Below are 27,280 nucleotides of genomic sequence, written 5' to 3'. Positions count from 1 at the left end.
TCTCTGTGGATCTGGGGTGGCAGGATGATCTTTAATAGCAGAATATGAGGGAACAGAACCACCGTTGTAAATCCAGATAGACTGGAACTTTTTTCACTGGAGGGTGAGAGTTCAGGGGGTGGGGTGACCTCATATAAGTTTATAAAGCCATGAGTGGAAAGGTGAATGGCTCTAATTGACATGATTCACCCTGGAAATGTACGAAGCTTTCGTTTCAAAAATATCACATATCAATAAACTCCACCTGACTCTCTGGCTAGCGATGCAGAAATTAATGGTGCCAGATGATGCCTTGGACAATGTCACTTTATCAACTAAAGTCAGCAATATAAATTAACAATGTGAAAGGCACAAACTGTACTTTTACACAGATCAGCCAGTTTCATCTGCAGTCAGACACAACTTAAAATTCAGATCATCGCACAGAAGGTGGACGAGCCCTCACAACATTGGAAATGATTTTGTTTGATAAAAGAATCCATCGTAGACTTCCTCAGAGCAATTCATGTCAACACACTTTTTTTGTGTGTGGGGTAACACACGAAATGTTACTTTAATCCGATTGATGTGAACCATTTGCACTTCCGAAGTTATTTGAAAACGTCCTTCACAACAGATATGCGAGTAAATTTTAGAAATCATTGATCAAAGGGGGCAATCTTTTTTGGATTCAAGGAAGATCCACTGTGATATTTTATAAATGTTTGGAGCTGGGATTGTTTTAATTTTTAACCCAGACATTGGTGTGTTTTCCCTATGGTGGAGGATTTCAACAGTAGGGAAAATGTTTTTACAATGAGAGGAGTAAAATTTTAAAAAAGATATCAGAGAATGGTTTGTGTGTGGGATGATTTGGTGGTGGATACTTACAACCTTTAGAAGACATTTGGATAAGTAAATGAATATCAAATGTTTGGATGGATATGAGCCAAGTACACACAGGTGGGATTAGTTTAGTTTGGGATTAGGACTGGCATGGACTGGTTGGACCGAAGGGTCTGTAACCATGCTGTATCACTCCATGACTCTATGACTATTTATCAATTTTTCTCAATATTAAACAGTGCTGCAGTGATCCTCGAATGAGCTGTTGATGTTAGGTTGTGTCTGAGACTCTGCGAATATTTCCTTCCGTGAGAGGAGAGACTAGTTCTCCAAGTTACACAACTGAAAAGTAAACTTTTCTCCAGTATTGTTGCTGAGTAGATGTGTTTCTGCGGAGGCGGTGGTTATAGTTTGCAGTTGGCTTTCCACCAACTGGTCAACAGTGAGACCAAATATCTCTGATCCACTACAGAAACTCCACCTGCCTCCAGTAAATGAAACTGGGAACTCAAGGACCTTTTCTGCAGTCAGCTTAATTGCTGCCAACTATTGTATCCGGCCGATTAAAGGGAAAATGAATCAACTAAAGTAAAACCCTACCAAACAAACAATATTTTCCCATTTATTCACAATGGACACATTTCACTTGGCATTTCTTCTTTAAAAAGGAAAGTCACTGAATACAGCATTCACTGTATGACTATCAGAAAACAGGACACTGACGTTCTGGTGAGTTCAGCCTGTTTATTGAGTATCTTTAAAGCTCCTGAATATGAAATTAATGGATCCAAAATCCCACATTGCAGTAACATTTGTTATCATCTCAAAGTAAATTAATAAACTTGAATTGGTTCAAACTCACATCACTTGTTGCAACATTCTCTGATTCATGCATCTCATTAAAACTGAGTGGGTTCATACTGTAGTGTAATGGCGAATTTTTGCTGATTTTTATGAGTTAACTGCCTCTGTCAAAGCTATTAGTGAGCAGAGAAATGTACTGTTTATGACCTACATTCGTGGTAATGATTATTGTAATACTCTCTAATTTAACCAAACACTCCTGATGAACCCAGACAGTTACCTGCAATGGTTTAGATGTTGAGGATTTTTCAAAAAATAACTTATGGACTGTCCTGTTGTAGTTCATTAGATGCTCTTTCAAAAGTTTACCTAGGTGTCATGTTTCACTGCCAACTCACTTTTTGATTCTCAGGCTCACAGCTTTCCTTTACTATGCATTTTAGGGTTGGAGCAATTTGAAAAAAAATGCAAGGAGAGACATTCTGCAATGTAAAGGAGGTGCTTCTAATCTTCGGGTCCAAACTGTTTAGTGACATCCACTCACATTCTGAACACTTTAGACATGCTCCATATTAGGTTGCCTAAATTGAATTTAGAAACGCAGATTAGAAATGATATGCTATTTTGTAATGTGAGAGAGACTTTGAGTGACAGCAAAAATAAAGTCACTAATATTATTGAAGCTCTTTTTAGCTATATCTGCTTGTGGTTGAAGGTAGGACTAAAGGGAGTTAACTTCTAATTGAATATTCTAAATATAATCACTTTGGACACGCTCTGTAATCAGTTGCCTAAATTGAATTTTTAAATGTTTATTATGCATTACATGTTATTTTGTAATGCGACAGAGACTTGCGGTGTGCAGGGGAAAAAAGCTCGACTGTAGAAATAAAGGGAGAGAACTTCCAATTGAATTTGTTTTGTTTTGTTAAACAAAACATTTGCAACTATCATCTGAAACAGACCTGAAGCTACTCAAATTTACTTCCAAATAAGCTATTCAGCAAAACAAATATCACAAGATGTGTATGTGTCCATGTTTAAGCAGAACCTCATGTAAAGACATGACCCCATGTGTTCGGGCTGTGCAAGCTGATACCAGGATCCAGTCTCAGCCTCCAGCAGGACACCAACATGCGGAAGCTGTAAGCCTGCCCCTTCCGATGGCCATATAAATCCTGGGCACTAGACCGTAATTCAACACTCCTGGGTCGGCTCTGTTTAGAAAGATCTTGACAGAACCGTTTCCCACAAGTTATCAGAATGATTGTGTCGACACTTTTTCTCAGTTTGTTACTGACTTTCTTATCATGTGAGTGTTTTTTATTCAAGTCTCTCTTTGTGACTGTCTCAATGTTAGTCTACCGCAGGAATGTAAAAGACTCAGCCATCATTTCATCAGCATTAATGCTCATGGTTTATTTGTTTTCTTTTTTAAAGGTGTCCAGTCGGAGGTTGTTTTGACTCAGCCAGAGGTAGAGACTGGCCGTCCCGCAGGCAGCCTGAAACTGACCTGTAAAACCAGCGGGTTCGATCTTAGCAGCTACAACATGTACTGGGTGCGACAGGTTCCCGGACAGGGTCTGGAGTGGCTGGTTCGCTACTAGAGTTCAAACAGCAATAACTATGCACCAGCGATTTCGGGTCGATTCACTGCGTCCAAAGACACATCAAACAACATTTTCGCGTTGGACATGGGGAACCTGAAGATCGAGGACACCGCCATCTATTACTGTGGAAGAGACCACAGCGGGAGGAACCAGGGCTGGACCCGTTCAAAAACAGCTCGAGGGAACATTTTGTTAATTCCATCATAAACTGATGGTCAGTACGAGTTTTAAATGCAATTATACCAACTGCAATCTGAAGCAGACCTCAGGCTGCCTCTTACAAATCTATCAAAGAAAAAATGTACCATTTAAACTAGCAAACTAGGTGATACAATGAGACAATATTTTGGGCTTATCATATGTACTGCTATCACTTCCATCAATTAAATGCTTGGTCAAAATATTAGTTTTAATATATCTGACAGCTCAGGAAATCACTGCTAATTGTTATGTCAACTATGGCATTAATTCTAATCATGATCAGTACTAAATGGCTCTTTCAAATGAAAATTGAGACCTCGAGTAAAGAACAGAGAATGGGTGTACTGGTCTACATCATTGTGATACTACAGTGGGTCACAGTGTTGTGCATAGCGACATCCTCATACAAAAACCGCTGACAAGGGTTTATCTCAAGTTGGTGATTTCTACCATGGCAGGACCGAGAAATAATCTGAGATGCAATTTAAATGCAATCCATAGTGTTAGTTTGTAAAAATGTGTAATTTTTTTTTCTCCCTTCTTTGTGTTGATTGCCAAGTTAAATGCAGACCAGACCTGTAAAAATATTCCAAGCTTTCAAAATACAGTGAATAGTAAAAGCTGAAATAATGCACTGAATCATTTTTAGAGGAGTCTGAATCACTGCTTATCAGGGAGTGATGAAATTATCTGCATCTTACAGTTTACAGTCTGTCATAGTATTTGACACAACGTGTCTCACAGTGATATAGCTGGGGTGACACTGCAATTATGACCAATACAAAAACCTATTCAGCCTCCATTGTTTGAAACTAGTCAGCGATTACTTCTACAAACCGTCTTAACTTGCAGTGCAGTATTAGTTCTGTGGGGTTTTATGCCAGTATCACTATTTAATTTGTAAAAGTGTTGGGCAATTATCGATACACCAGTTGGGGATTTTGAGAATCAGCTCATGTGTTACTCTGTGAAGTATAAAACAGTATTAACATTAATCAAGAATGATCAGAATTCACTAGCGCAATTATGTGATGAAGATTAATCGTGACGTTATTTTGCCTGTGGTTCTGAAATTTTACAATAATGGTAGATTTTTGATTTGTTTTATGCAGAGCTAGTTATTGTGTGACCCAGACCAGAGAATGTAACACTGTGTGACTATCTTGCTGACTGGGGCCAAGGGACCATGGTGACAGTGACTTCAGGTAAGAACTTTGAACTTTCTTAGTGACTTTTTAAAAAAACATTCTATTCATGTGACTAATTTCTGAATTAAATGAAACTCAGATTCTGTGCTGAGTTTGGTTTAGTTCGGATTGATTTTTGTTCAGACTGATTTATAGACCAGTGAAGGCTCAGCAAATAGTTACAATGGTGATGATGGAGTCAGTTGCTCGGTGTATCTCTTTTTTTGGATCAGATGGGCATGCTGTGTGGCTGGGTTACTTGAAGCACCCAATGTCTCTTAATCAGTCAGGTATAAATAATGTTTAATGTCAGTGACACCCTGACTGTGAGTTTTATTATCAGCAACAAATGCTAAGAATTTAAAGATATTTGAAATATTACCAAACATGATTAAAATATGTTAAAATATAATTATTCATTTCTTGAATATATTCCCCGTATACATAATGATCTTACTATGATTATATTTTCTCATTTATTTTGTTAATTTTGTTGATGGCAAGCAGGTTAGAAACTGTCAGAAAATTTTCCTGCTGTGCTATATTTCATTCTGTTTTTATTAGATTCTGAGTTTGTTTTACTTGATTCTGTTGAAGTGAGTTGATTGGATTCTGACTTTGTTTTTACTTGGTTTTGTTGAATTGCGTTGATTGGCTTTTGAAATTGATTTATTTTATTCTGTTGATTTGAATTGCTTGGATTCTGATTATCATTCATTTAAATCTGTTGTTTTGAGTTGATTGGATTCTGATTTTATTTTCCTTGATTCTGTTGAATTGAGTTGATTGGATTCTTATTCAGTTTGTGGACTTGATCTGCGTTTTCATGCTTTCTGTAATTGGTGTTTTCTTTCTGGTGAGGAAATTTTCTCTCTGGATTACTTTTCATTACCAATATTTGTGAAGTTCTTTGTTTTTCATGAATCATTTCTGGATTTGTTAAACTCATGACATATTTTTCTCTGCTTGATTGAAAACATTACATCCGTTTGTAACTGTCTGAAAACCAACTTAAGTCAGAAACACGAAAGTGTGAAAAATGAAAAAGAAACGAGTTTTTAATGCACTGACTTTTAAAAAAAAAATCTGAGTTCTCATGTAAACTAAATGAATTTTGTTTTGAGTAGCCTCATTCAAAATAAAATTTGGGACTAAAATCTGAAACTGCAGAATTGATCAGATTACGTAATTGAAACTAACTTAAAATTATAATGTGGTAATATTTGTCCATTCAAATAATTTTGTTTTGACCTTGAAGTGATTAATCAATATATGCCTTCAACCGCTCTACTGTGCGCTGCACAAGATTGTCATGATCAGGAAGGGTGTACAGGTTTGAAATAAATTGAACTGTTGCTGGAAACGTTACAGCTTTAAGTGTTAAGTCCCCTCACAGACAGGCTACTGTTTTGACTTGTTATTTCTTGTTATGACTGTTCAAGTTAATCATTAGTTTGCTTGATTCTGAGTAGTTTTGTTAGATTTCAATTTCTGTTTTTTGGTGAGGTTACACCATGTTCTTGGTTCTGTTGGAAATGTTTGCAGAGCGAGTTCTGCTGCAAACACACCGTGTTGTGATTTGGTGATCTTTGCTCTGTTGAGGAGGGAGTGTGCTTGGGTAATATTAAATTAGTTATATTTGGGAAACAGTTTCTGGTTTCTACATTGTTTTTGCCCTGTTTATATGGTTGGTGACAGTGAACTGCTCCAGGGTTCCTCATTCCATGCAATCAGCATGCCAGTTGAAATTTCATAAAGCCTAATATTAAGTGAAAGGCAAATCGCAAAGGTTTTGGAAATGAAGGGAAAATCGATACCTTCGGGCGCCATTTTTACTTAGAAGTAGTAATTAAGGCTTAATCTAATCCATGCTTTACAATCCAAATTCTGAACTAAACTGTCTAGTTCATTTACAAAGTCTGTCTTTAAACAGATTACAAGCCATAGAGAAATATAAATAGAATTTCAAAAGTCTAATGTTCTATTAGTTCTTGCTCTTGAGCAAAAATGCCATGACAGTGTTATTATTGATCAGGAAACACCTTTCAATTCCGCTGGACACTACATACATATTTTTCAGGCTGGAAAAGATCATTGGCAAAGACCATTTGGAAATTCTGCTCAATTCTATGAAGAACAGATCAGTTTCACTGCTTTGAATTGTTTCACAAGTAACTTGAGTTAATTAATTGTTATGTCCCTGATTAAACTGAATTTGCAGGATAAAAATAAAACATTAACTGAATTATTTAATCTGCACAGTGCTTTAGGTGTTCCCAATCAGTGCGTTTAAATAAATAGTTACATTTTACAACAAATTATCAACTGAAGAGTCATTCTTTTGGAAACAACTGCTATTGTGAATTATGTGGCCAAGACCAAATTTCAAATCAGTCAGAGCACATTGTTTGTTCAAACACTGAAAATAGAGTAATATTTATTTTAATTAATATACTTGACCGATTATTGCAATGTAGCTATCGGAAGGAATCTGCTCACATTAGTTAAGTGTGACAATCATTTAGATTAGATTTCCTGCAGTATGTATCGGGCCATTTGGCCCAGCAAGTCCACACCGATCCTCTGAAGAGTAACCTACTCAGACCCATTAGGTGACTGATGCACCTAACATTATGGACAATATAACATGACCACTTCACCTGACGTGCACATCTTTAGATTGTGGGAGGAAACCCACACAGACACAGGGGAGAATGTGAAAACTCCACACAAACAGTCGCCCGAGGCTGGAACCGAGCCCGGGTTCCTGGATCTGTGAGACAACAGTGCTCTCCACGAAACTGCCCACATTTACTTAGACATCCGTTAAAGCGGGCAGCTCCAGACAGAAGCATGTTTTCAATTCATACCTTTTTTTTAAACATTTTCATACATTAAAAGCAGCTAACAAGAAAATGAACTTGCACTAATTTCCTCAATAGAAATGCATTTCCACACTGAATGCTGTTTTAGCTTTATGCAGTGCATGCGAAATCTCCACAGTTCAATAAATGTTTTAAGATTATGTAAAAAATAATTTAGAGAATAATCCATTTCCTCCGGGGCTGTGCTTTAATTGGCGATATATCCCACCTCAATAATTTTGTTAATTACAATGACTTATTAAGTTTAAACTCATTGGTTATCAATGTTCATTGTGAACACATTCTTGTTCACATTAATCCTCTGGTTAGTTCCTCTGATGAATGTTCAATTACAGTAAATACTTGATGTGAGGAATTGAGCAGATGTATTTGCTAGGATCAAGGCTGTTGTACAGTTTGTTTCAGTGCTATCTCCGACTAACTTGACAACTTGTGCTGACCATTTGTAAATTGTCCAGTTCGGATACCTGTATCTCAGACAGTTCAATTTTATCTTGCACTTCAAAACCACTTTTATCAGAAATGCAATATTCGATTAGGTGCTTCAGAATTGAGAGCCCTGACTAAGTTGTAGCAATCAGAACGAACGTTTCAGGAACAAAAGGCAGATTATAAGAGTTTTGAAATTGGTTGTTGGCAACAAGGGATATTTGATTGAGCGAGGCAGAGGGAGATGTGCTACATATTTTCTTTGTGCCTCAGTTATCCGGGACATGTTTAGTGGCACAATGTAGAAGCAGAAATTATTTTGCATCCTATTATTTGAAAACCTATCATCAGCTTTTAATGTCACTGGCAACGGTCATAATACACTTCAAAACATTTAAATCTATTTCAGACTAAGATCATCTGGTGCAGCAACATTCACAGGGCTAAGAGGAAGGGAGATCTAGGTTGAAATCCAGTGACAGTGAATAGATGGCAATGCAATTCCTAGTTTTATTCCTCTGCAGTTCCCATAGAATTTGAACAAATCTGAGCTGCTGTCAAAGTATTATTGGATATTTGTTGAAATGTTACTTTTATTGTACAAACATTCTGGAACAGTCTCTGGTTGTTGGAAGGTGTTAATAACTAACATGGTTTATGCACTGTCAAACAGGTGGGCTGTGTTCTCCGTGATAGTGTCGAGCTCATTGTGTTCAGGTCTGTTGTGATTTGTATTAGGGTCCCTGATTCTGTGCCAGGTGGCCTGTGTTCACTTACAACCTGTTAGAGAGGTATGTAACACCATCTCTTATCAGGTTACTTCAGTGCAAGAAAGCAGATTGACATGTTTGGGTGCTTGTTGGAATTCCACTCACAGAGGCCAGTGAATTCTACTCAATTCGCTGTCCTGACTTGTGTCTCTTAGATATTAAACAGAATTTTGGCGGTTAGCAGCTTTTTCCAGATCAAGATTTGTTCACAAGCTTTTGGGTATCGCTAGATGGGGTTAATGGAGTAAGTGCTCAAAGAAATCCCAGCTTTTTACTTACTGTTCTAACAATATCATTTATAACTAAACCAGAATGAATCAGTTTCGAAGCATATTTGATGAGATTATGCTTAGGCTGTTTTACTTTATATTAAACCAGTGCTGTAGCTGAATTTGATTGTTCAGTACGGTGGGGGTTCCACTGAATCCAACACTTGCAGCAGATGGTGATAGCTTTTCAATTGGTCTTCAATTGCTATCTCAGACCATCCAGTACCTCTGCTAAGAATCCTTTTTCCAACAGGAGTCAAGCCAACATAATCGCTGTCTAACTCAGCAGGTGTGACCTCTTGTGCCAAACACATGAAAGCAATTTGCTGAAGAGGGGGGTCTCTGGAAGTGAAAGGTTAACCTTGCTTTCTCTCCACAGGAGCTGCCAGACCTGCTGAGTTTCTTCAGAAATTTCTGTCTCTATGTTGGTTTTCTAGCATTTAAAGTTTGTTGTTTCATTGAAAAAAGTTCTGTTCGATGAAACACGTTCTTCAGAGAGAAGATGCATTTGAACAAATTGCGAATGTTCAGAGATATTAAATATCAGAGAATCATTGAATTTGAGCGCCCTGATCTCGAGCTGTAATTTCACAAGAAACTATCATGAAGTAACAACACACTCCAGAGCGCAGGGGCTGTTGTAATTGGGTGAAAGTTATTTTGATCACTCAAATAGAGAATGTCAATGATCCCGTTCCAAATAATCAACTGAAGGTTTTTTTTAAAGCATGTGTGAAACAGTTAATTTGTTGAAATATTTTAATAAAAAGTGTTCACCGCCAGTGCTAGCTTAATGAATGACACAATGATAGGAAGGTAGGAGCAAGAGGAGCGCACTCAGCCCCTTGAGCTGTTCCACCACTTACTTAGATCATGGTGCATCTGTGAGCCAAATCCACAGGTCTCCCTTTGGCTAAAACTCTTTAATGCCTTTGATTAACAAGCAAAAACTATCCCAGATTTAATGATTCGACTGCCCATAACAAAGGGAGACACCATTTCTGAAACACATTTCTGTGAGTATTTAAAGTGACACAATGAGGCTGGAATTAATTGCTCATGAAAGTAAGCTTTAAATCTCTGACAATTTCCAATTGAAGCATCCCAATCATCATATTCCATTAATTTAGCCCTATACTTCCCTAGAATAAAGAAATATAATGTGTGATGGCCTTGCTAAAAATGAGGGAAGCTTCATTCCCATTATATGATTAAGAAATAGCTCTGTTCATTCAGTGAAAACACATTCAAATCACCCAGAAGGAAACCATGTCATCTTGTGTAGACACACAAGTACCTCAAATAATTTTCAATTCTTCCAGTGGTTGTTTGCATCTCTAGACAGGTGTGGAAGTGTCAGACGTTTTATATCGCCTTGAGAAACCAGTTGTCATCAGCGTATTTGAATTGCTGAAGTTTGTGTGGTATTAGCACATTCACAGCACTGTTAGAAGTGAGTCCCATGGCTGTGATTGAGGAAGAGGAAAGGGGCAGGGAAATAGTTGAGAGTCAAGTTGAAGTCTAATTTGGAGGAAAGCTCTCAGGTGAAACATTTACATGCATGTGCGCCCTTATCCTCAAGGATCACAGTTTTGGAACATGCTGCCGAAGGGACATGTCAGCATTCAAATTAGAAGCTGAAGAAGGCCCCTCGGCGCCTCTAGAAGGCTATTCCATTCATGGGATCATCATTAATTTTGCTGCTCACCAGTCTTCCCAACACACCTGTAACATTGATCCTGATTGTTTACTGTCCAGCAAAAGAATGGTGAACCTTTGGAATTCTCCACCACAGAAATTGATTAAGGACAAAACATTAAATGATTTCAAGAAGGAGATAGATTCCTTCAATCCTTAAAAGAAAATGCTACGGATATGTGGGAGAAAGGCAGGCAGGGTATAATATTGGCTGAAAGCCATGAAAACATTGAATGGGGCATGGTTTGTAAGTTTGCACGTAACGCCAACATTGATAGTATAATTGGCAGTGAAAGTTATCTAAACGTACAATGAGATCTTGATCAGCTGGGCCAATGGGCTGAGGAGTGGCAGATTGCGTTTAATTTAAATGAATACGAAATGTTGCTTTTTGAGAAGATAAATCAGGTCACAACTTACAGAGTTAATGGTAGGGCACTGGGTAGTGATGTTGAACACAGGGCCCTGAGGTTCAGACTCATAGATTCTTGAAAGCGTTGTCTCAAGTAGCTCGTGTGTTGAAGGTGTTTGGCAAATGTACCTTCATTGGTCAGAGCAATGAATGCAGGAGTTAGGGCTTCATGTTGTAACTGTCCAAAACATTGGAATGAACTGCCAGAGGAAGTGGTAAATGCAGAGATAGGTCCAACATTTGGAAGCCATTTGAACAGCTCCAGGAACTGGATAGGTCTGGATGGATATGAGCCAAAGGCAGGCAAGTGGCATTAGTTTAATCTGGGAACTCTGGTCAGCATGGATGAGCTGGACCAAAGGAACTGTTTCTGTGCTGTACGACTTTATGAGTCACTGACTTTATGGTGGAGTAGGCTCAAAGTTGGAAGGTGGTGAGCAAGTGAGGGGCTAGATTGGGCATGTGGGAGAGTTTGGCCTGGTAGGCTGTGAGGTGTTGGCTGGCTGCTGGGTAAGCCTGCATGCACTCTGTCTGGCAAGGTGGCATCAAGGTAAATTGTAATCGTCACAGGTTTATTTGGTCAAATTGTGCTTGGTCGGTGAGGGGTAGTTTGAGCTGAAAGGCAGGAGGTCTGTCTTTGCCAGGTTGGTTTGTGGAGAGGTGGGAAGAGTGCCAGGCTGGTTAGTGTAGAGGTGGGCAGGATGCCAGGTTGTTGCGGGGTTGGAAGGTCACTGTAATGAAGTGACAGGTGGACGTGATGTCAAAATGCAAAGCTCGGAGTCTGGAAAATGGCAGGTGGTAAAGCACCGATGCGAAGGGAGCACAATGTGCATAGGTTGACTTGGGTAACATGTGAGGTCAGAGGTTGTGCAAATTACGGTGCCAGGTCCCAGTCAGGACCAGATTCATCATGGACCAGGTGCAGGTTGGCAGGAGTGAAATGAGTGAAAAGAATTAAGATTATATGTCGATCTGGAATATAGAACATAGAACATTACAGTGCAGTACAGGCCCTTCAAACCTCGATTGTTGCACCGACCTGTGGAACCAATCTGAAGCCTGTCTATCCTGCACTATTCCATTTTCATCCATATGTTTATCCAACAACCTTTTAAATGCCCTTAAAGTTGGTGAGTGTCCTATTGTTGCAGGCAGTGTGTTCCTGAGTAAAGAAACAACCTGTGACATCTGTCCTCTATCTATCTATCAGCCCTCAATGTAAAGCTATGTCTCCTCCTGCTAGCCATCACCCTCTGTTTATCTTTTATGTCTCAATTAAGTCACCTCTGAACCGTCTTCTCTCAAAAAGAACAGCCTCAAGACCCTCGTCCTTTCCTCCTAAAACCTTCCCGCCATACCAAGCAACATCCTGGTAAACCTCCTGTGAACTCTTCCAAAGCTTCCACATTCTCCCGAGAATGTGGTGACTAGAACAGTACACAATACTCCAAGTGCGGCCACACCAGAGTTTTGTACAGCTGCAGCCTAACCTCATGGTTCTGAAACTCAGTCCCTCTATCGATGAAAGCCAACACAAAGTATGCCTTGTTAACAACCCTATCAAATTGGCTGGCAACATTTAGGGATCTATGTACATGGACACTGAGATCTCTCTGCTCAGCTGCACTACCAATATGGATTGCCTTGGATGTGTTTCTTGTGATATGGTTGTGTGTTCTGGGTATGAATGGGTATGTGATAGGGTAGGGTTTGTCAATGTGAATGGAAATTTAGGTCTAGACAGAGGGTAAGTGCAGTGGTTAGTCTGAGAGATGAGGTTTGATGGTGAACTGCGTATCAGTTTGATAGTTATTAAAGTTAAAGAGTACTTGTTCATTTCTCAAATCATATTTACGTAAATACTCAGGTGTAACACTCCAAAGTCTCTGAACCTTAATGGTCCTCCATTTTTCAGAGGCCTCGAAATTCAGGTAATTATAAATTAGAAGTTTCAACTTTCAGACAATTGGCATGAGGTCAGCTGTGACAGCCATCCTCCTAGTCCCAGTGCTCAGCTCCTGCCTGTGCTGCTGCTGCAGTGACCTCTCTCCCAGAGAGAACATTCTACCTTGCATTGATAAGTGAGGAAGGCTCACTGGACCTGATTCACTCTGATTTCTCTCCGTTGGGTATTTCCAGCAATATCTGTTTTATTTTTGATGTCTAGCAGCACTGTGCCCTAGTGGGGCAGCACGCTGATTCCGTGGTTAGCATTGCTGCCTCACAGTGCTAGAGATTCGGGTTCGATTCCAACTTCGCGTGACTGTCTGTGTGGAATTTGCACTTTCTCCCCGTGTCTGTATGGGTTTCCTCCCACAGTCCAAAGATGTGCAGACTGGTGAATTGGCCATGTTGTGTTCAGGAATTGGGAGGTTAGGTGCATTAGTTAGGGTTAAATGTAGAGTAATAAGGTAGGGGAGTGGGTCTGGATGCGTTACTTTTCAGAGGGTGGGTGTGGACTTGGGCCAAATGGCCTGTTTGCACACACTGTAGAATTTCGATGAATCTGCATATCATTGGTTTGTATTTACTGAAATCTCTCTGCTCTTCACTTGCAATCCACTGAAAGTGTCAGTTGGTGAGATCTTCAAACAGATGCAGGTGTGGGATCAGGATGTTCTTCTTCCTTAATTATGGTAATGGTCAAGGTAGAGGGCCAGCAATTGGTAGGAAACAAAAATAAACTCCAGTTATGCTGTAAACTTCAGCGGGTGCATACTGGCAAACGTTTACAGATGAGGATACATTTGATAAGGTCAAATTAACAGAAACTAACATGCTCAATTGGTCATTCTATTGTTGAGACACCGTCTCCCCCCACGCTTTATGGCCTGGTCTCCTCCTGTCAGGAGCACAACACCGGTTCTGTAATCTTTGGTTGTTTGGCGATGGACTATTCCCCTGACGTCACCAAGGTAACCTGGAAGAAAGGTGGGGAGCTGATCACGACTGGATTGAAGACTTACCCATCAGTGAGAAACAAGAAGGGAACCTACACCCTGAGCAGCCAGTTAACCCTGCCTGGGTCAGCGGTAGATTGCCCCAGTGAAATCTACTGTGAGGTTCAACACAGCGGGTCACACAAGAGCAAAGAAATGCCATGTGTTGGTAAGTGTTGTGGGAACTGAGATAAACAGAGCATCTGTGGATTTACATGAATAAGGCATTATTTATAACAGTTTTCACAGAATCAGCACAGGAAAAAGGCCCTTTGGTCCGTCCAGTCCACACCTATCAATAATAGCCACCTATTCCAATCTCATTGTGCCAGCACTTGATCCATTGCCTTCTGTGACTTGCCTTTGCAAGTATGCGTCTAAATACTTCATACATATTATGAGGGGCTTAGTCTCTACATGACTTGTAGGCACTGAGCTCCAGACTCACATCACCTTCTGTTTGATTTTGTTTCCCCCGAGATCCACTGTAAACCTCCTGGCCTTACCTTAATCCTGTGCTCCTGAGGCATTGATCTCTCCATCAAGGGGAATGGTTTCGTCCAGTTTACCCTGAATATGCCTAAAATAATTCCAGATATCATGATAATCTTCTCCCTAATTCTCCTCTGTTCCAAGGAAAACCCCCCGTCTATCTAATCTAGTTTCATAACTAAACCAATCCAGGCAAAATCCTGGCAAATCTCATCAATGCTGCCTTCAGTGTAATCACATTCATAGAGTCATAGAGATGTACAGCATGGAAACAGACCCTTCAGTCCAACCCGTCCATGCCAACTGAATATCCCAACACAATCTAGTCTCACCTGCCAGCACCCGGCCCATATCCCTCCAAACCCTTCCTATTCATATACCCATCCAAATGCCTCTTAAATGTTGCAATTGTACAAGCCTCCATCAATTCCTCTGGCAGCTCATTCCATACGCGTACCACCCTCTGTGTGAAAAAGTTGCCCCATAGGTCTCTTTTCTATCTTTCCCCTCTTACCTTATACCTATGCCCTCTAGTTCTGGACTCCACCACCCCAGGGAAAAGACTTTGCCTATTTACTCTATCCATGCCCCTCATAATTTTGTAAACCTCTATAAGGTCACCCCTCACTCTCCAATGCTCCAGTGAAAACAGCACCGCCTGTTCAGCCTCTCCCTGTAGCTCAAATCCTCCAACCCTGCCAACATCCTTGTCAATCTTTTCTGAACCCTTTCAAGTTTCACTACATCTTTCCGATAGGAAGGAGACCAGAATTGCACGCAATATTCCAACATTGGCCTAACCAATGTCCTGTACAGCCGCAACATGACCTCCCAACTCCTGTACTCAATACTCTGATCAGTAAAGGAAAGCATACCCAATGCCTTCTTCACTATCCTATCTACCTGCAACTCCACTTTCAAGGAGCTATTAACCTGCACTCCAAGGTCTCTTTGTTCAGCAACACTCCCCAGGAGTGTATAAATCCTGCTAAGGTTTGCTTTCCCAAAATGCAGCACCTCACATTTATCTGAATTAAACTCCATCATCCATTTCGCAGCCTATTAGCACATCTAGTCAAGATCCTGTTGTAATCTGAGGTAACCCTCTTCGCTGTCCACTACACCTCCAATTTTGGTATCATCTGCAAGCTTACTAACTGAACCTCTTATGCTCACATCCAAATCATTTATGTAAATGACAAAAAGTAGAGGACCCAGCACTGTACATTATCCCTACCTTAGATTTTCTTGTAAACGTTGTCACTGAAACAGCACAAATCACCAGGACAGCAAAGAGCACCCAACGTATAACACTGTAGATCCTTCGATAACATGCACACAACGTATGGCCGAAACAGTGTTTTACTAAGTTCCAGTATCATCTCCCTACTCCTCATTGTCAATGTCTCGGCTAATAAAAGCAAATATCCTCCCTACCTTCTTAGCCTCTTTATCCAGACGACACAGTACTATAGGGGATCGGTGGATACGTACACCAAAGATCCTCAGTCCTTTCCCGGGTTCCATCATTTAAAACGTAATACCTCGCAGTTTCTTCTGCCGAAGTACATCATCTTACACTTTTCCAGAATGTTTCCATTTGCAACCTCTCTTCACATATAACCAACCCTTGTATATCCTCCTGCAATCTAAAGCTATTATGCTCATGACTTACCAACATGATAATTTTCCTTTCATCAGTGAATTTACTGGTTAACCCTCCTACACTCTAGTCTCAATCATTGGTATATAAGAGAAACAGCAAGGAAATTAACACCAATCCCTGCAGAACACCACGAAACATAGATTTCCAGTCACACAGACACCCAATGACCATTATCCCCTGCTCCCACCACTCAGCCAGTTCTGAATCCAATCCGTCAGATTAACTCGGATCCCATTGGCTCTGATTATTGCTATCATCTGGACATTGAGTTATCTCTCTGAAAACTACCATCAAACTGTTAGACATGACTTCCTCTCAATAAAACCGTACTGAAAATTGTTGATTGATCTTCTAAATGAAGACTAATCCCACTTCTCAATAGTTTCCCTACCACTTAGACTAGATTGACAGATCTGTGTTTTCATTGTGTATGCCTTCCTTCGTCCTGCATAACAGTGCAATGTTGACTGATCTACACTCACTTGGCACAACTGCTGGGACCAGACAGGAATTCTAAATTATTGTCAGTGACCAACTATTTTATCCTTTGCATCGCTCAACAGCTTGGTATACATTTCATCTGTCCTTTTCATCCAGCAAGACAACACAGAGCATCACATCTGTCCTAATTCTGAAAGTACATCACAACACTCCTCCATGATTTCTGTCCCCACATTGTCCGTCTGACTAGTGAACACTGACACAACACTGGTTAGCACTGCTGCCTCACAGCGCCAGAGACCCGGGTTCAATTCCCGCCTCAGGCGACTGACTGTGTGGAGTTTGCACGTTCTCCCCGTATCTGCGTGGGTTTCCTCCGGGTACTCCGGTTTCCTCCCACAGTCCAAAGATGTGCAGGTCAGGTGAATTGGCCATGCTAAATTGCCCATAGTGTTAGGTAAGGGGTAAATGCAGGGGTATGGGTGGGTTGCGCTTCGGCGGTGCGGTGTGGACTTGTTGGGCCGAAGGGCCTGTTTCCACACTGTAAGTAATCTAATATAAAAAAACATATTCATTTCGACCGCAACCTAATCCTCTGGCTCCATTCCAATAATAATACTTAATGGGCATTACTGTTTCCCATATTATTCTTTTATGAACGAGCCTGTGTCGTCTTAAATTATTTTCCTTTATTTTGACTGCTATTATTTTCTCATGGTCCCTTTTGCTCTTCTCATGGGCTGTTTGATGTCTAGACCCCGCTACATTCTTGGTCCCACACAGTGGCTTCCTGGGAAATGTCCTCCCTGTGCTTTTCCTATTTCTTTCTTAAATGTGTCACACTGCTATGATTTAGATTTACCACTAAGTTCCAGTCCACTCTGGTCCAATCATTACCTGATCTTATTAACATTGTCCTTCCCCCTTCAGAACTTTGGGCCAATTTCTATCTCTTTCCAGAACAATCTGGAATCCAACAGATTTATGATCACTGTCTGCACTGTCCATTAATGTTTTACCCACTGGGTCGACTTCATTCCCTAAAGTTAAGTCCAGGTTCACCCCTTTCTTGCAAGGTCTGGATTAAAATTCTCTGTATTAAACACATACTTTGTTAAAATATTCTCCTGGGGACATTTTCAGAATTATGCTCCCTCTAAACTTTTGACAAAATGAATATCCAAGCCTATACTGAGGAAGTTAAAAACCGCTTTTCTCATTCCCCTATTTAATTTACGTTACTCTGAAATTTGCCCATGTATCTGCACTTGGTCTTTTGGACCTATAGTAAGGTCTTATTGTGCTCTCCCAGTAGTTATGTTTACTGTATTTTGGTTTTGAAGTACTGTTCATTTGCCTTCATTCGAGGAGGTATCCATGATGTCATTTCTCTTTCCAGCTAAAAATACTCCTGTCAGAATTGCGACAGAAGCAACATTCTGTACCGTACACCCCACTCCCATCCTTTTCCATCTTTCCCTGTCTCACCTGAAGGTACTAAATCCTGAAATATTGAATAGCCACTCCTGCCCCACTCTAAATATGTCTCCATGATAACAACGGCATCATTTCCTCATTTATGCCGGTAATTCATCTGCCTTGTTCATCAGACTCTTTCATTAAAACGAATACCATCCAACGTTGCTATCTCCCTTCTGATTTAACCGGCCTATTGTTTCTATGCCTCCTTGACTCCCTTGCTGTGTCCTCTAATTTTAGTCCTTCACATTCACCAATGATCTTTCTGTGTGGATCCCAGCTTCTTCAGCACTCTGCACAATTATGATTTTTATAATATCAAGGTTAGTATCCATTAACCACAAGAAACCTTGATATATGAGAACTGATTGTATTTGTTATGAAATTCGTCAGATAATGTATACGATGTGTTTCCTAAAGGTACAGGTCCTCTCCCACCAACCCTTCTCCTAACAGTGAGCTCCAGTGAAGAAATCGCAAGCAGCAAGTTTGCAACCGTCGTCTGTTCAATCATCGAGTTCCATCCGAAGTCAATCGCCGTGAGTTGGTTGAAAAATGGCCGACCCTTGGATTCTGGCTTCTTCACGTCTCCCGTGTGTGAGGCGAACGGGAACTTCTCGGTGACGAGTCGGCTGATGGTCCCTTATGGTGAATGGTACAACAGCGCGGTCTATACCTGCCAGGTCACTCATGGAGAGAACACTCAAAGTAAAAACATCACCGCACTCCAGGGTAATAGACACAGACTGAGAGAGCTACAAATCACTCTGAACTCGGATGTGAATCAAACACACTAATTTATCAGGCGTAGTAAACAGCACGGTACAGCTTCTCATTTCCCAATATGCCATGTGTCTCTTATTTCAGTTTGAGTGTTACATTAGCATTGCTCATAATGCAACATTTTGGCAAGTCAGAAAAGTATGTTTCCTCTCTTTGATGATAGTTATATAGACAGTGTGCTGTGTTAAATAGTTTGTTGCCTGACCATGCAGAGAGAGGAATTCAGAGTGCTGAATCCTTGCCTGGTAATGGCTTCAAGGATAAGTTTGGGGGTGGAGGGGGGATATTGGAGAGATATGTGATTGAAACATAGAAAATACTGAGAGACTGAGGACGAGTAAACGTGGAATAGATGTTTTGACTGGTAGGCGAGATTACGACCCAAGGGGACAGTCTCAGGGTCAAAGGGGCACCGTTTAGAACTGAGATGGGGAGGAATTTCTTCAGCCAGTGGGTGATAAATCTGTGGAAATTGTTGCTGCAGAGGGCTGTGGAGGCCAGGCCATTGTGTGTATTCAAGACAGAGAAAGATCGGTTCTTGCTTAGTCCGGGGAGAAGGCAGGAGAATGGAGTTGAGAAACATATCACCCATGATTGAATGGCAGATCAGACTGGATTGACCAAACAGGCAAAAGTGAGGACTGCAGCTGCTGGAAACCAGAGTGCAGATCAAAGTGGTGCTGGAAAAGCACAGCAGGTCAGGCAGCATCCGAGGAGCAGGAAAATCGACGTTTCAGGCAAAAAGGCTTTAGCCCGAAACGTTGATTTTCCTGCTCCTAAGATGCTGCCTGACCTGCTGTGCTTTTCCAGCGCCACTCTGATCTACACTCTGGATTGGCTGAACAACCTTATTCTGATCCTCTATCTTATGATGTTGTGGTCTCAAAATGACATGGTTAAAATTTGCAGTGACCCTTACTTGAAAATAAATCAATATGCGTTCAATGCTTCATTCCCTGCTCAGGAATGACCTGTTGGCTTTGGACATTGTACGACACTGATTTTTATCTGGTACTGAGCTCTTTACCTTCATTTATGGGATCAGGCCACAGACCAAGTGGGTATCATATTTGATTAACTAGGATAAACGTGATAGAAACAATGACTGCAGATGCTGGAAACCAGATTCTGGAAAGCCCTTCATCAGGAATAAAGGCAGTGAGCCTGAAGCGTGGAGAGATAAGCTAGAGGAGGGTGGGGGTGGGGAGAAAGTAGCATAGAGTACAATGGGTGAGCTTCAGGGCAGAGGAAATGACTTGGGAGTTGCAGTGGGAGAGGGACTCCCTGAGATTCTTATAGAGAGAGGAGGAAAACGTCTTTAAGGCAGGTATCCTTGCAAGAGGATTCGCAGTAGGGTTAAAATCAACGAGGTAAAAACAATGACTGGAGATGCTGGAAACCTGATTCTGGATCAGTGGTGGTGGAAGAGCACAGCAGTTCAGGTAGCATCCTCCACGCCCCCCGCCCCCCCACCCCGCCCCCCTCCCACTCTCCTCTAGCTTATCTCTCCACGCTTCAGGCTCACTGCCTTTATTCCTGATGAAGGGCTTTTGCCCGAAACGTCAATTTCGAAGCTCCTTGGATGCTGCCTGAACTGCTGTGCTCTTCCAGCACCACTAATCCAGAATAGGATAAACGTGATCTCACTGAGCTCTCTGTAATTAGTGGATGAGGCAGGAGAATATATTCTGGTAGTAATGCCACAATAGGGATGAATGAACTAAGAATTTGAGACAGGCTGATTTAGCCTGGTTTGGGGGTGGTGATGTTTACACAGTTAGAAATGGATGTCGATGAAACTAGTGCACATTTCCATTGCATTTGTAGATTAATTTAAGATGCTTTTGCTTGTTTTTTTCTCTCTGATCTATGAAGAAATTAAAACATGCAGCGGGTAAATAAAGTGAAAGTACAGACCAGTCATGAACTAACTGAATGGAGGGAAAGACTTAAGGGGGGGTGGGTGTCCTTCCCGATATCCAATGCTGTACTCAGTGTCTTGTTTTCAGATCTACTCCACACTCAGCCCACGAGGAACAATGACGTAAATTAGAGAATGATCTCACACCAATAACGCAAAGTCTTTTCGATCACTTTAAATATAATGAACAGAATTTCCATGGCTGTTCACCGCTCCCATAACACTTTAGAACTCTGCAAAGAAAATAATTATTATTTATTACAATTTGTCCAAAATTTGGGATTTGATTTGGCAGTTGTGACCAGCAGTAAGGGTTATGAACATGGAAATGAACTCATTATATTCAGATTACTATCAGTAGATGGCCTTAAGTGAGAGACAAACTCTGAAAGAAAGGTAATTCCATGGGTTACATGATGGTATCTTCGATGATTTTACTTTTTTCACGGTTTCACTTGTTACAAAGCCAGTGTTCTTTAAGAATAATTACACAGGGTATGTTATAGGTAATCACAAATGCTTTCACAAATCAAAATGCATCAACAATAGTAAGCATCGTTTCAGCAATAGTTGGAGTTGCCATTTTGAAGGTGGTGTCTTCACCCTGTGAAGGGGTAATCTGAAGATTGGCTGTTTGTATCATAAAGGGGCATTTTTCATTGACTTTGATTTTTGTTCACAGAAGATACCGATTGCCACGCTAACACCGTTAAAATCCTCCCACAGCCAGTAGAACAAGTCTTACTGGAGGCGACGGTGACGTTAACCTGCGTTGTGTCCAATCTTCCTTCTGGAGTCAACGTGACCTGGAAACAAGAAAAGAAGCCTCTGAAATCAGAGATTGCTGAGCAGCCTGGACAGAATCCCGACAGCGTGATCAGCAAATTAGACATTTCTACTGAAGCCTGGCTGAGTGGTGTTACTTTTGAATGTGTGGTGTACCATCAGAATCTACCGACTCCGATGAGAGACTCCATCCACAAGGAGAAAGGTGAGCGGTGAGATTAAAACACAAAGCATCCCATGTGTAATCCAGATCCAGTTACATCAATGGCAGGCTTTGATTGGAAATGAACAAACACCTTTGGGAGCATTGATGATGTATCTGAAGGCAGGATAGCTAAGTAGCTGATTAAGAAGAAGACTGACCAAAGGATATTGTATTCTGATTAAGTCAGATAAGGTGGGAAGAAGCCTGGGTTGTGATGTCACCATCAGCAATGACAAATGGACAGAATGTCCTCGTTGTGGGCTGGAAACATGGAGGCGACTTTCAAACTAAACTCTTTACTTCTTTTACTGAACATCACGGATACCATTCTGCTCCTTTAAAAAACGAAAGTGAATAAATCCCAAATTAAAAATGGTGTATTTTAATATTTAGTGAAATTGCGTTGTTTATTCTGGATTTTTATAGTTAATTAATATTTATCTCAAATATTCTGCAGTGATTAATCCGCTGGAGCCATCAGTGTCGGTCCTCCTGCCACCAACAGAAGAAATCTCCGCTCAGAGGTTTCTCTCCCTCACCTGTTTAGTGAGAGGTTTCTCCCCCCGAGAGATCTTCGTCAAGTGGACAAACAATGACAAGCCGGTGAATCCCAGTAACTACAAGAACACCGAGGTGATGGCGGAGAGCGACAACACTTCCTTCTTCATCTACAGCCTGTTATCCATTACAGCGGAGGAGTGGGCCAGCGGTGCTTCTTACTCCTGTGTGGTGGGACATGAAGCGATTCCATTGAAGATCATCAACAGAACAGTCGATAAATCCAGCGGTAAACCGAGTTTCGTAAACATTTCACTTGCACTGATGGACACTGTTAATTCATGTCAATAAAAATCTTAAAGTTACATTTAATAATTCAACAAAAGTAATAAAGTTTTTTTTTTCCTCCAGTTGTGAGTTAAATACTGAATTAGTCGTTTCTCACTCTGACTTACATTGCATCTGTGTAGTTAAAGTGGATTATTAACAGGTCTAGGACGAGTGTCTTGTGCAGTTAATGTTCCCTGCTCAGATACACCCTGGGTCAGAGACAGAGTAAAGCTCACTCATTGCAGGATTCCGCCAAGTACCTTATCCATCCTAAATCCCTTTGTGATGAAATCTAACAATGTCCATTTTATGTCAAGAGTAGAGCACGCGTTTTGAACTTGGTGTTCTTGATTCCCCCGATTGGACATTCTGACAAAATTCACGTCAGTTTTAAACTGCCACATTGTGCCAATTGGAAATGTAAATTTAAGAGACTTTTAAAATTAGTTTTGATTGGAACATACCAATCGTAAAGAGTGCAGAGCAGTTTGAATGTAACCTTTGTTTCTGGGGAACTGCCAGAGATCTTGCACCAATGCATGCGTTGACAGAATGTATCTTCACTTTCACACCAAAGAGAATCGACAGATAAGTTATTCTGGAGCAAAGGGAAGAGGGGAACGATGAATGGTCTGTGCTCTTGCTCCTTGCGCAGAGGTTTCATGGTAGATGTCCTCTGTAATGTAACCCAGTTACTAACAGGAACAGTCAGCTTCTTGCTTACTGTCCGAAGACTTAACATTTCCATGCAACAAAATACCTTTGAAGCATGTTAGACACGCTTGGCTCTGTTAACAAATGATTAACATTGATTCCCATAATCCAAAACTGGTGTTTGCATCGTCCCAGTTTGAATTCCATAGTTTTGTCTCAGTTTCCTGGAGCACATGGGATCAATTCTGTATTCGAACACCTGATATTATTTTGTTTCACATACAGAACATAAGTAGATATTTTATGATAAACATATTCAGAAATGTTATCTCTGGGACAGTGGGGATTTGAACTCAGGCCTTTTGTCTCAGAAACAGAAATTCTATCACTGCAACAGAAGAGTCGCTCATAAAACGCTTATTTCTCCACGATGATGGAAAATGTTTCCTACAACACCAAGGTCAGATCTAATTGTGGGCAATCCATTAAAATTAGAACAATAAAATTAGAATAATAAAAATTGCAGTCTGGTATAAGAGCAGAAACGCACACAGATACAGAGATGCTCACAAATGACACATGTAAAGACACATATACAGGCTCTCACCTAAAGACACATATTTTTGTGCACACTCAAATGTGCATATAGATAAGACGTCACACACGTATACTTGCACAGAGCTACACATGCAAATGGTACTTGAGCACTCACCTAAGCTCTTACAAAAACTCACATACACGAAAAGAAAAGCATTTGCACAACTGAGCAGGGGTACTCACACATAACCATGAGAAACACGGTAACACACAAATGGACACGAATACATATACATTCATACAGCACAGTGCGTACAGACATAACACACACATGAACACACAGATACAAAATCTGAAAAATGTCCTCCCACATGTTGACTCACACAGGCACATAAGTGCACAGAGATAAACATTAATATCATTATTTTCCCATTTTCATAATCACAAACATACGATGACAGAGACAGCTTAGTTATTTATTTTTAAACCACATAGATCAGCATGTATACACGGTCACACATACACACAAATTTAGAGTCTCACATGCAGACAAGTGCATAAATTAACAAACAGTGGGGCATTTATTAAACAAGGATAATGGACACAACCATCAGCAAGCATCCACACACAATAACACAAACAAGCTTATTAGGATATAGTTTAGGAAAGATTGCCACACAAGCAGACATCATCACATAAATATAATCATCATCAAAACGTGACGTTGCATGCTAACATTTGTTAAGCACAAACATGAAAATAATCTAGTTCAGGTAGGATGTGAAATAGACACATAAACACACATTTTAGATAGCACTAATGAAAAGTGAACACTCACAAAGACATTACAAGATAAGCATAGGCAGCAACGAAGTGGCATATTTGCATGATAATGCTTACACAATGTGAAAAGGCCAAAATTTATGTACACAAACATGAGCACACGAATAGGTTTATTCATGCACAGACTCCAACATGGGCAAGAGTGAAGTAAGAAACACTCATAACCACATGCACAAACATTAAAGGAAAACCATAAACACCAAGCAGTAGATCAAATAAATTAAGGGACACACGCACGAAAATTTATTCCTAAATATTCAGATCCTACAACAAAAATATGAAGCAATGCTCTGATTGTGATGTAACATATTCACGATTTGCCAAGCAATTGGTCACCAATACATAAAGATGAGAATCACATTTGAACTTTTAATCAGTGATGGCCACAATTTTCAATTAAAATGTCACAGCCTATATTTAAAATATAATGAAATAATTAAAATAATCATTTGTTATAAGCATTCGCCAAATAATAATATCCTTCAATAAATAAAGAAATAAACTAATTTAAAATGTTCTGACATGGACAATGAAGAAAGAACATGTGCAGTTAGTATTTGTAATTTCTTGCTGAGAATCAATAATGCACTAATAGATACAGATAAGAGTCACATTTGAGAAATACCTGACTGTTTTCTGAAGATGTAATGGTCTCTAATTACATGACTTGGATGCAGATAGATCGATCTGGATCAATAAACAATCTAAATGTGTTCTCTCGGCTTTATATTCATAGATTCAATAGATCGCACCTGGATTGAAGACTATGAGGATGATAACAGCAACATCTGGACAACTGCTTCCACGTTCATCACCTTGTTCTTCCTGAGTATTTTCTATAGCGCTGCCGTCACTCTAGTGAAGGTGAGAACAATCACATCTTTCTCACGCCAAGCAGCCCAATATGTTTTGTGAAATCTCTAAGTGTGCCATTGAATAAAAATTAAATCTGAATGCCCCCGAACATAAACAAATGAGTCATTGCTTTATCTCTCTTTTCCAGGTTAAGTGAATGAGTTGTGGACCCCTTTGATTTTCCTGATCTGCTTATCAAGGCCTCCGACTTCCCAATCTACAGTCTGTCCTGTTGCTGACTCTAACAGTGAGATGACTTCAGTTTATCAGCGTATAACTGAGACAATTATTGATGGATTTTCCTTTTTACTATGATATCTTTGAGATGGTTGTGGTTGGAAGAATGTGGAGCTTCCCAGTTGTTTGAAGCCCATTTGTTTTGTTTTTATTTGTTCCTGACTCAGAATGGTTGCCTACCCTTTCTGATGAGCCGTTGTATTCCCTTTCTAGTGACTGTTACTGATGTACAGAAAATTCCCACCTGACAACGCATGTGTTCTTGTCTCAATGTGGCATCCAGCCATTATATTCACTTCTGTTAGCTTTTACATCAACTTTTTGGATAAAAATGCTTTCTGAAATGGTTAATAAATTTGAATGAATATGCACTAACCTTGAGTTTGCTTAATTCTTTCTTCTAGGCCAGTCAGGAATAATACATTTTCCCACATTCTACTCCTTTCCCAGCCAAATCACTCACTTGTTCTGTTTGATTGTGTTTCATCCAGTCATTTAGTTTAATGCTGCGCTACCATGCAGCCCACTAATGTAAATGCACCTTTCACACGATATGCCTGATGGAACACTCCAGAGGCAGAATGATTAGAGAGCATTTCCTCTTATGCACCAAGGATCACGACCTCGGGTCACCTAATGATACAAATTAGGAGCTTTGCTCCACCAGAAGCTGAAAAAAGGCAGACAACGGAGTTTGAAAGTTTACTCTACACCGTCTAAACTAAAAGTACTCCCAATTTCAGTACAGCCTGGGTCCCTAATGCATAACTCGCCACCTAAAGCGCCCAACGAAACATTCATCAGCCAAAAATGTCAACGTTCAGTCAGGTATTCAGACACAACACGTGCACAATCCAAGGGCGGATTCTCAGAACTGGAGTTTTTCTCACACATAAATCTCATGGAGTACAATTCCTGGGATCTACTTGACACACCATACCTGTCAAATCCCAGGGAATGAGACTGAGATCTATCTGATACAGGGATATTACTGAACAGCAACCCTCAAAAATAATAAATTAGAGGTCGATGTTGATCGGGTAAGGCAGAGCTCATGAGTACTTGAAATATTCAGCCATGGGGATCTATATGACGCAAGATGGAATTGAGAACCAATCACAGCAACTGTTCACAGAGTCAGGAAACTATCAGCAGAGGAGAACAGTCCCAATTTCTCAGAGTTGGTGAGGTGTATCATCCCGGGAATAGTGTTGTGAATTAGTCACGCACCCAATCTCATAATTTCGCATTTTTTTTCAAAAACGTGGCACCTGAAACTAGATGCAACATTCCAGGTGAGACAAGAGACTGTTTTAATTCAGTTTAACATAATTGCTTTGTGTTTGTTCTCTACAGCGTTATTGATGAAGTTGGGATTATTTGCTCTTATGTCCATGTGTCATTCCCTGATTTGTGCACATACACACGGGGGATCCTCTGCTCCTGCACCGCTTTGGCTTCACACCCTTACTGTTGTTATTTTCCCCTGAGTTCATCACTAAACAAAGAAGCACGTCACACCTC

The 27,280-nt window shown here is 40.4% G+C and overlaps 1 gene segment (V, D, J or C); it reads left to right on the top strand.

Moving 5' to 3' along the window:
* The first annotated feature begins 4,626 nt into the window (after positions 1-4,626).
* Positions 4,627-26,132, top strand: LOC122552123 (Ig heavy chain C region, membrane-bound form-like). The segment is given in 6 exon segments: positions 4,627-4,645; positions 18,501-18,839; positions 21,494-21,802; positions 22,260-22,589; positions 25,401-25,528; positions 25,668-26,132. Coding segments are annotated over 6 exon segments (1,134 nt in total).
* The last annotated feature ends 1,148 nt before the right edge of the window (positions 26,133-27,280 follow it).

Source organism: Chiloscyllium plagiosum, unplaced genomic scaffold (genome assembly GCF_037043375.1).
Source record: "Chiloscyllium plagiosum isolate Xiang-an unplaced genomic scaffold, Cpla_swu_hap1 HiC_scaffold_29, whole genome shotgun sequence".
Taxonomy (NCBI): Eukaryota; Metazoa; Chordata; class Chondrichthyes; order Orectolobiformes; family Hemiscylliidae; genus Chiloscyllium; species Chiloscyllium plagiosum.
The sequence above is the reverse complement of the archived record's forward strand: the minus strand, read 5'-3'. Positions and strand labels throughout refer to the sequence as shown.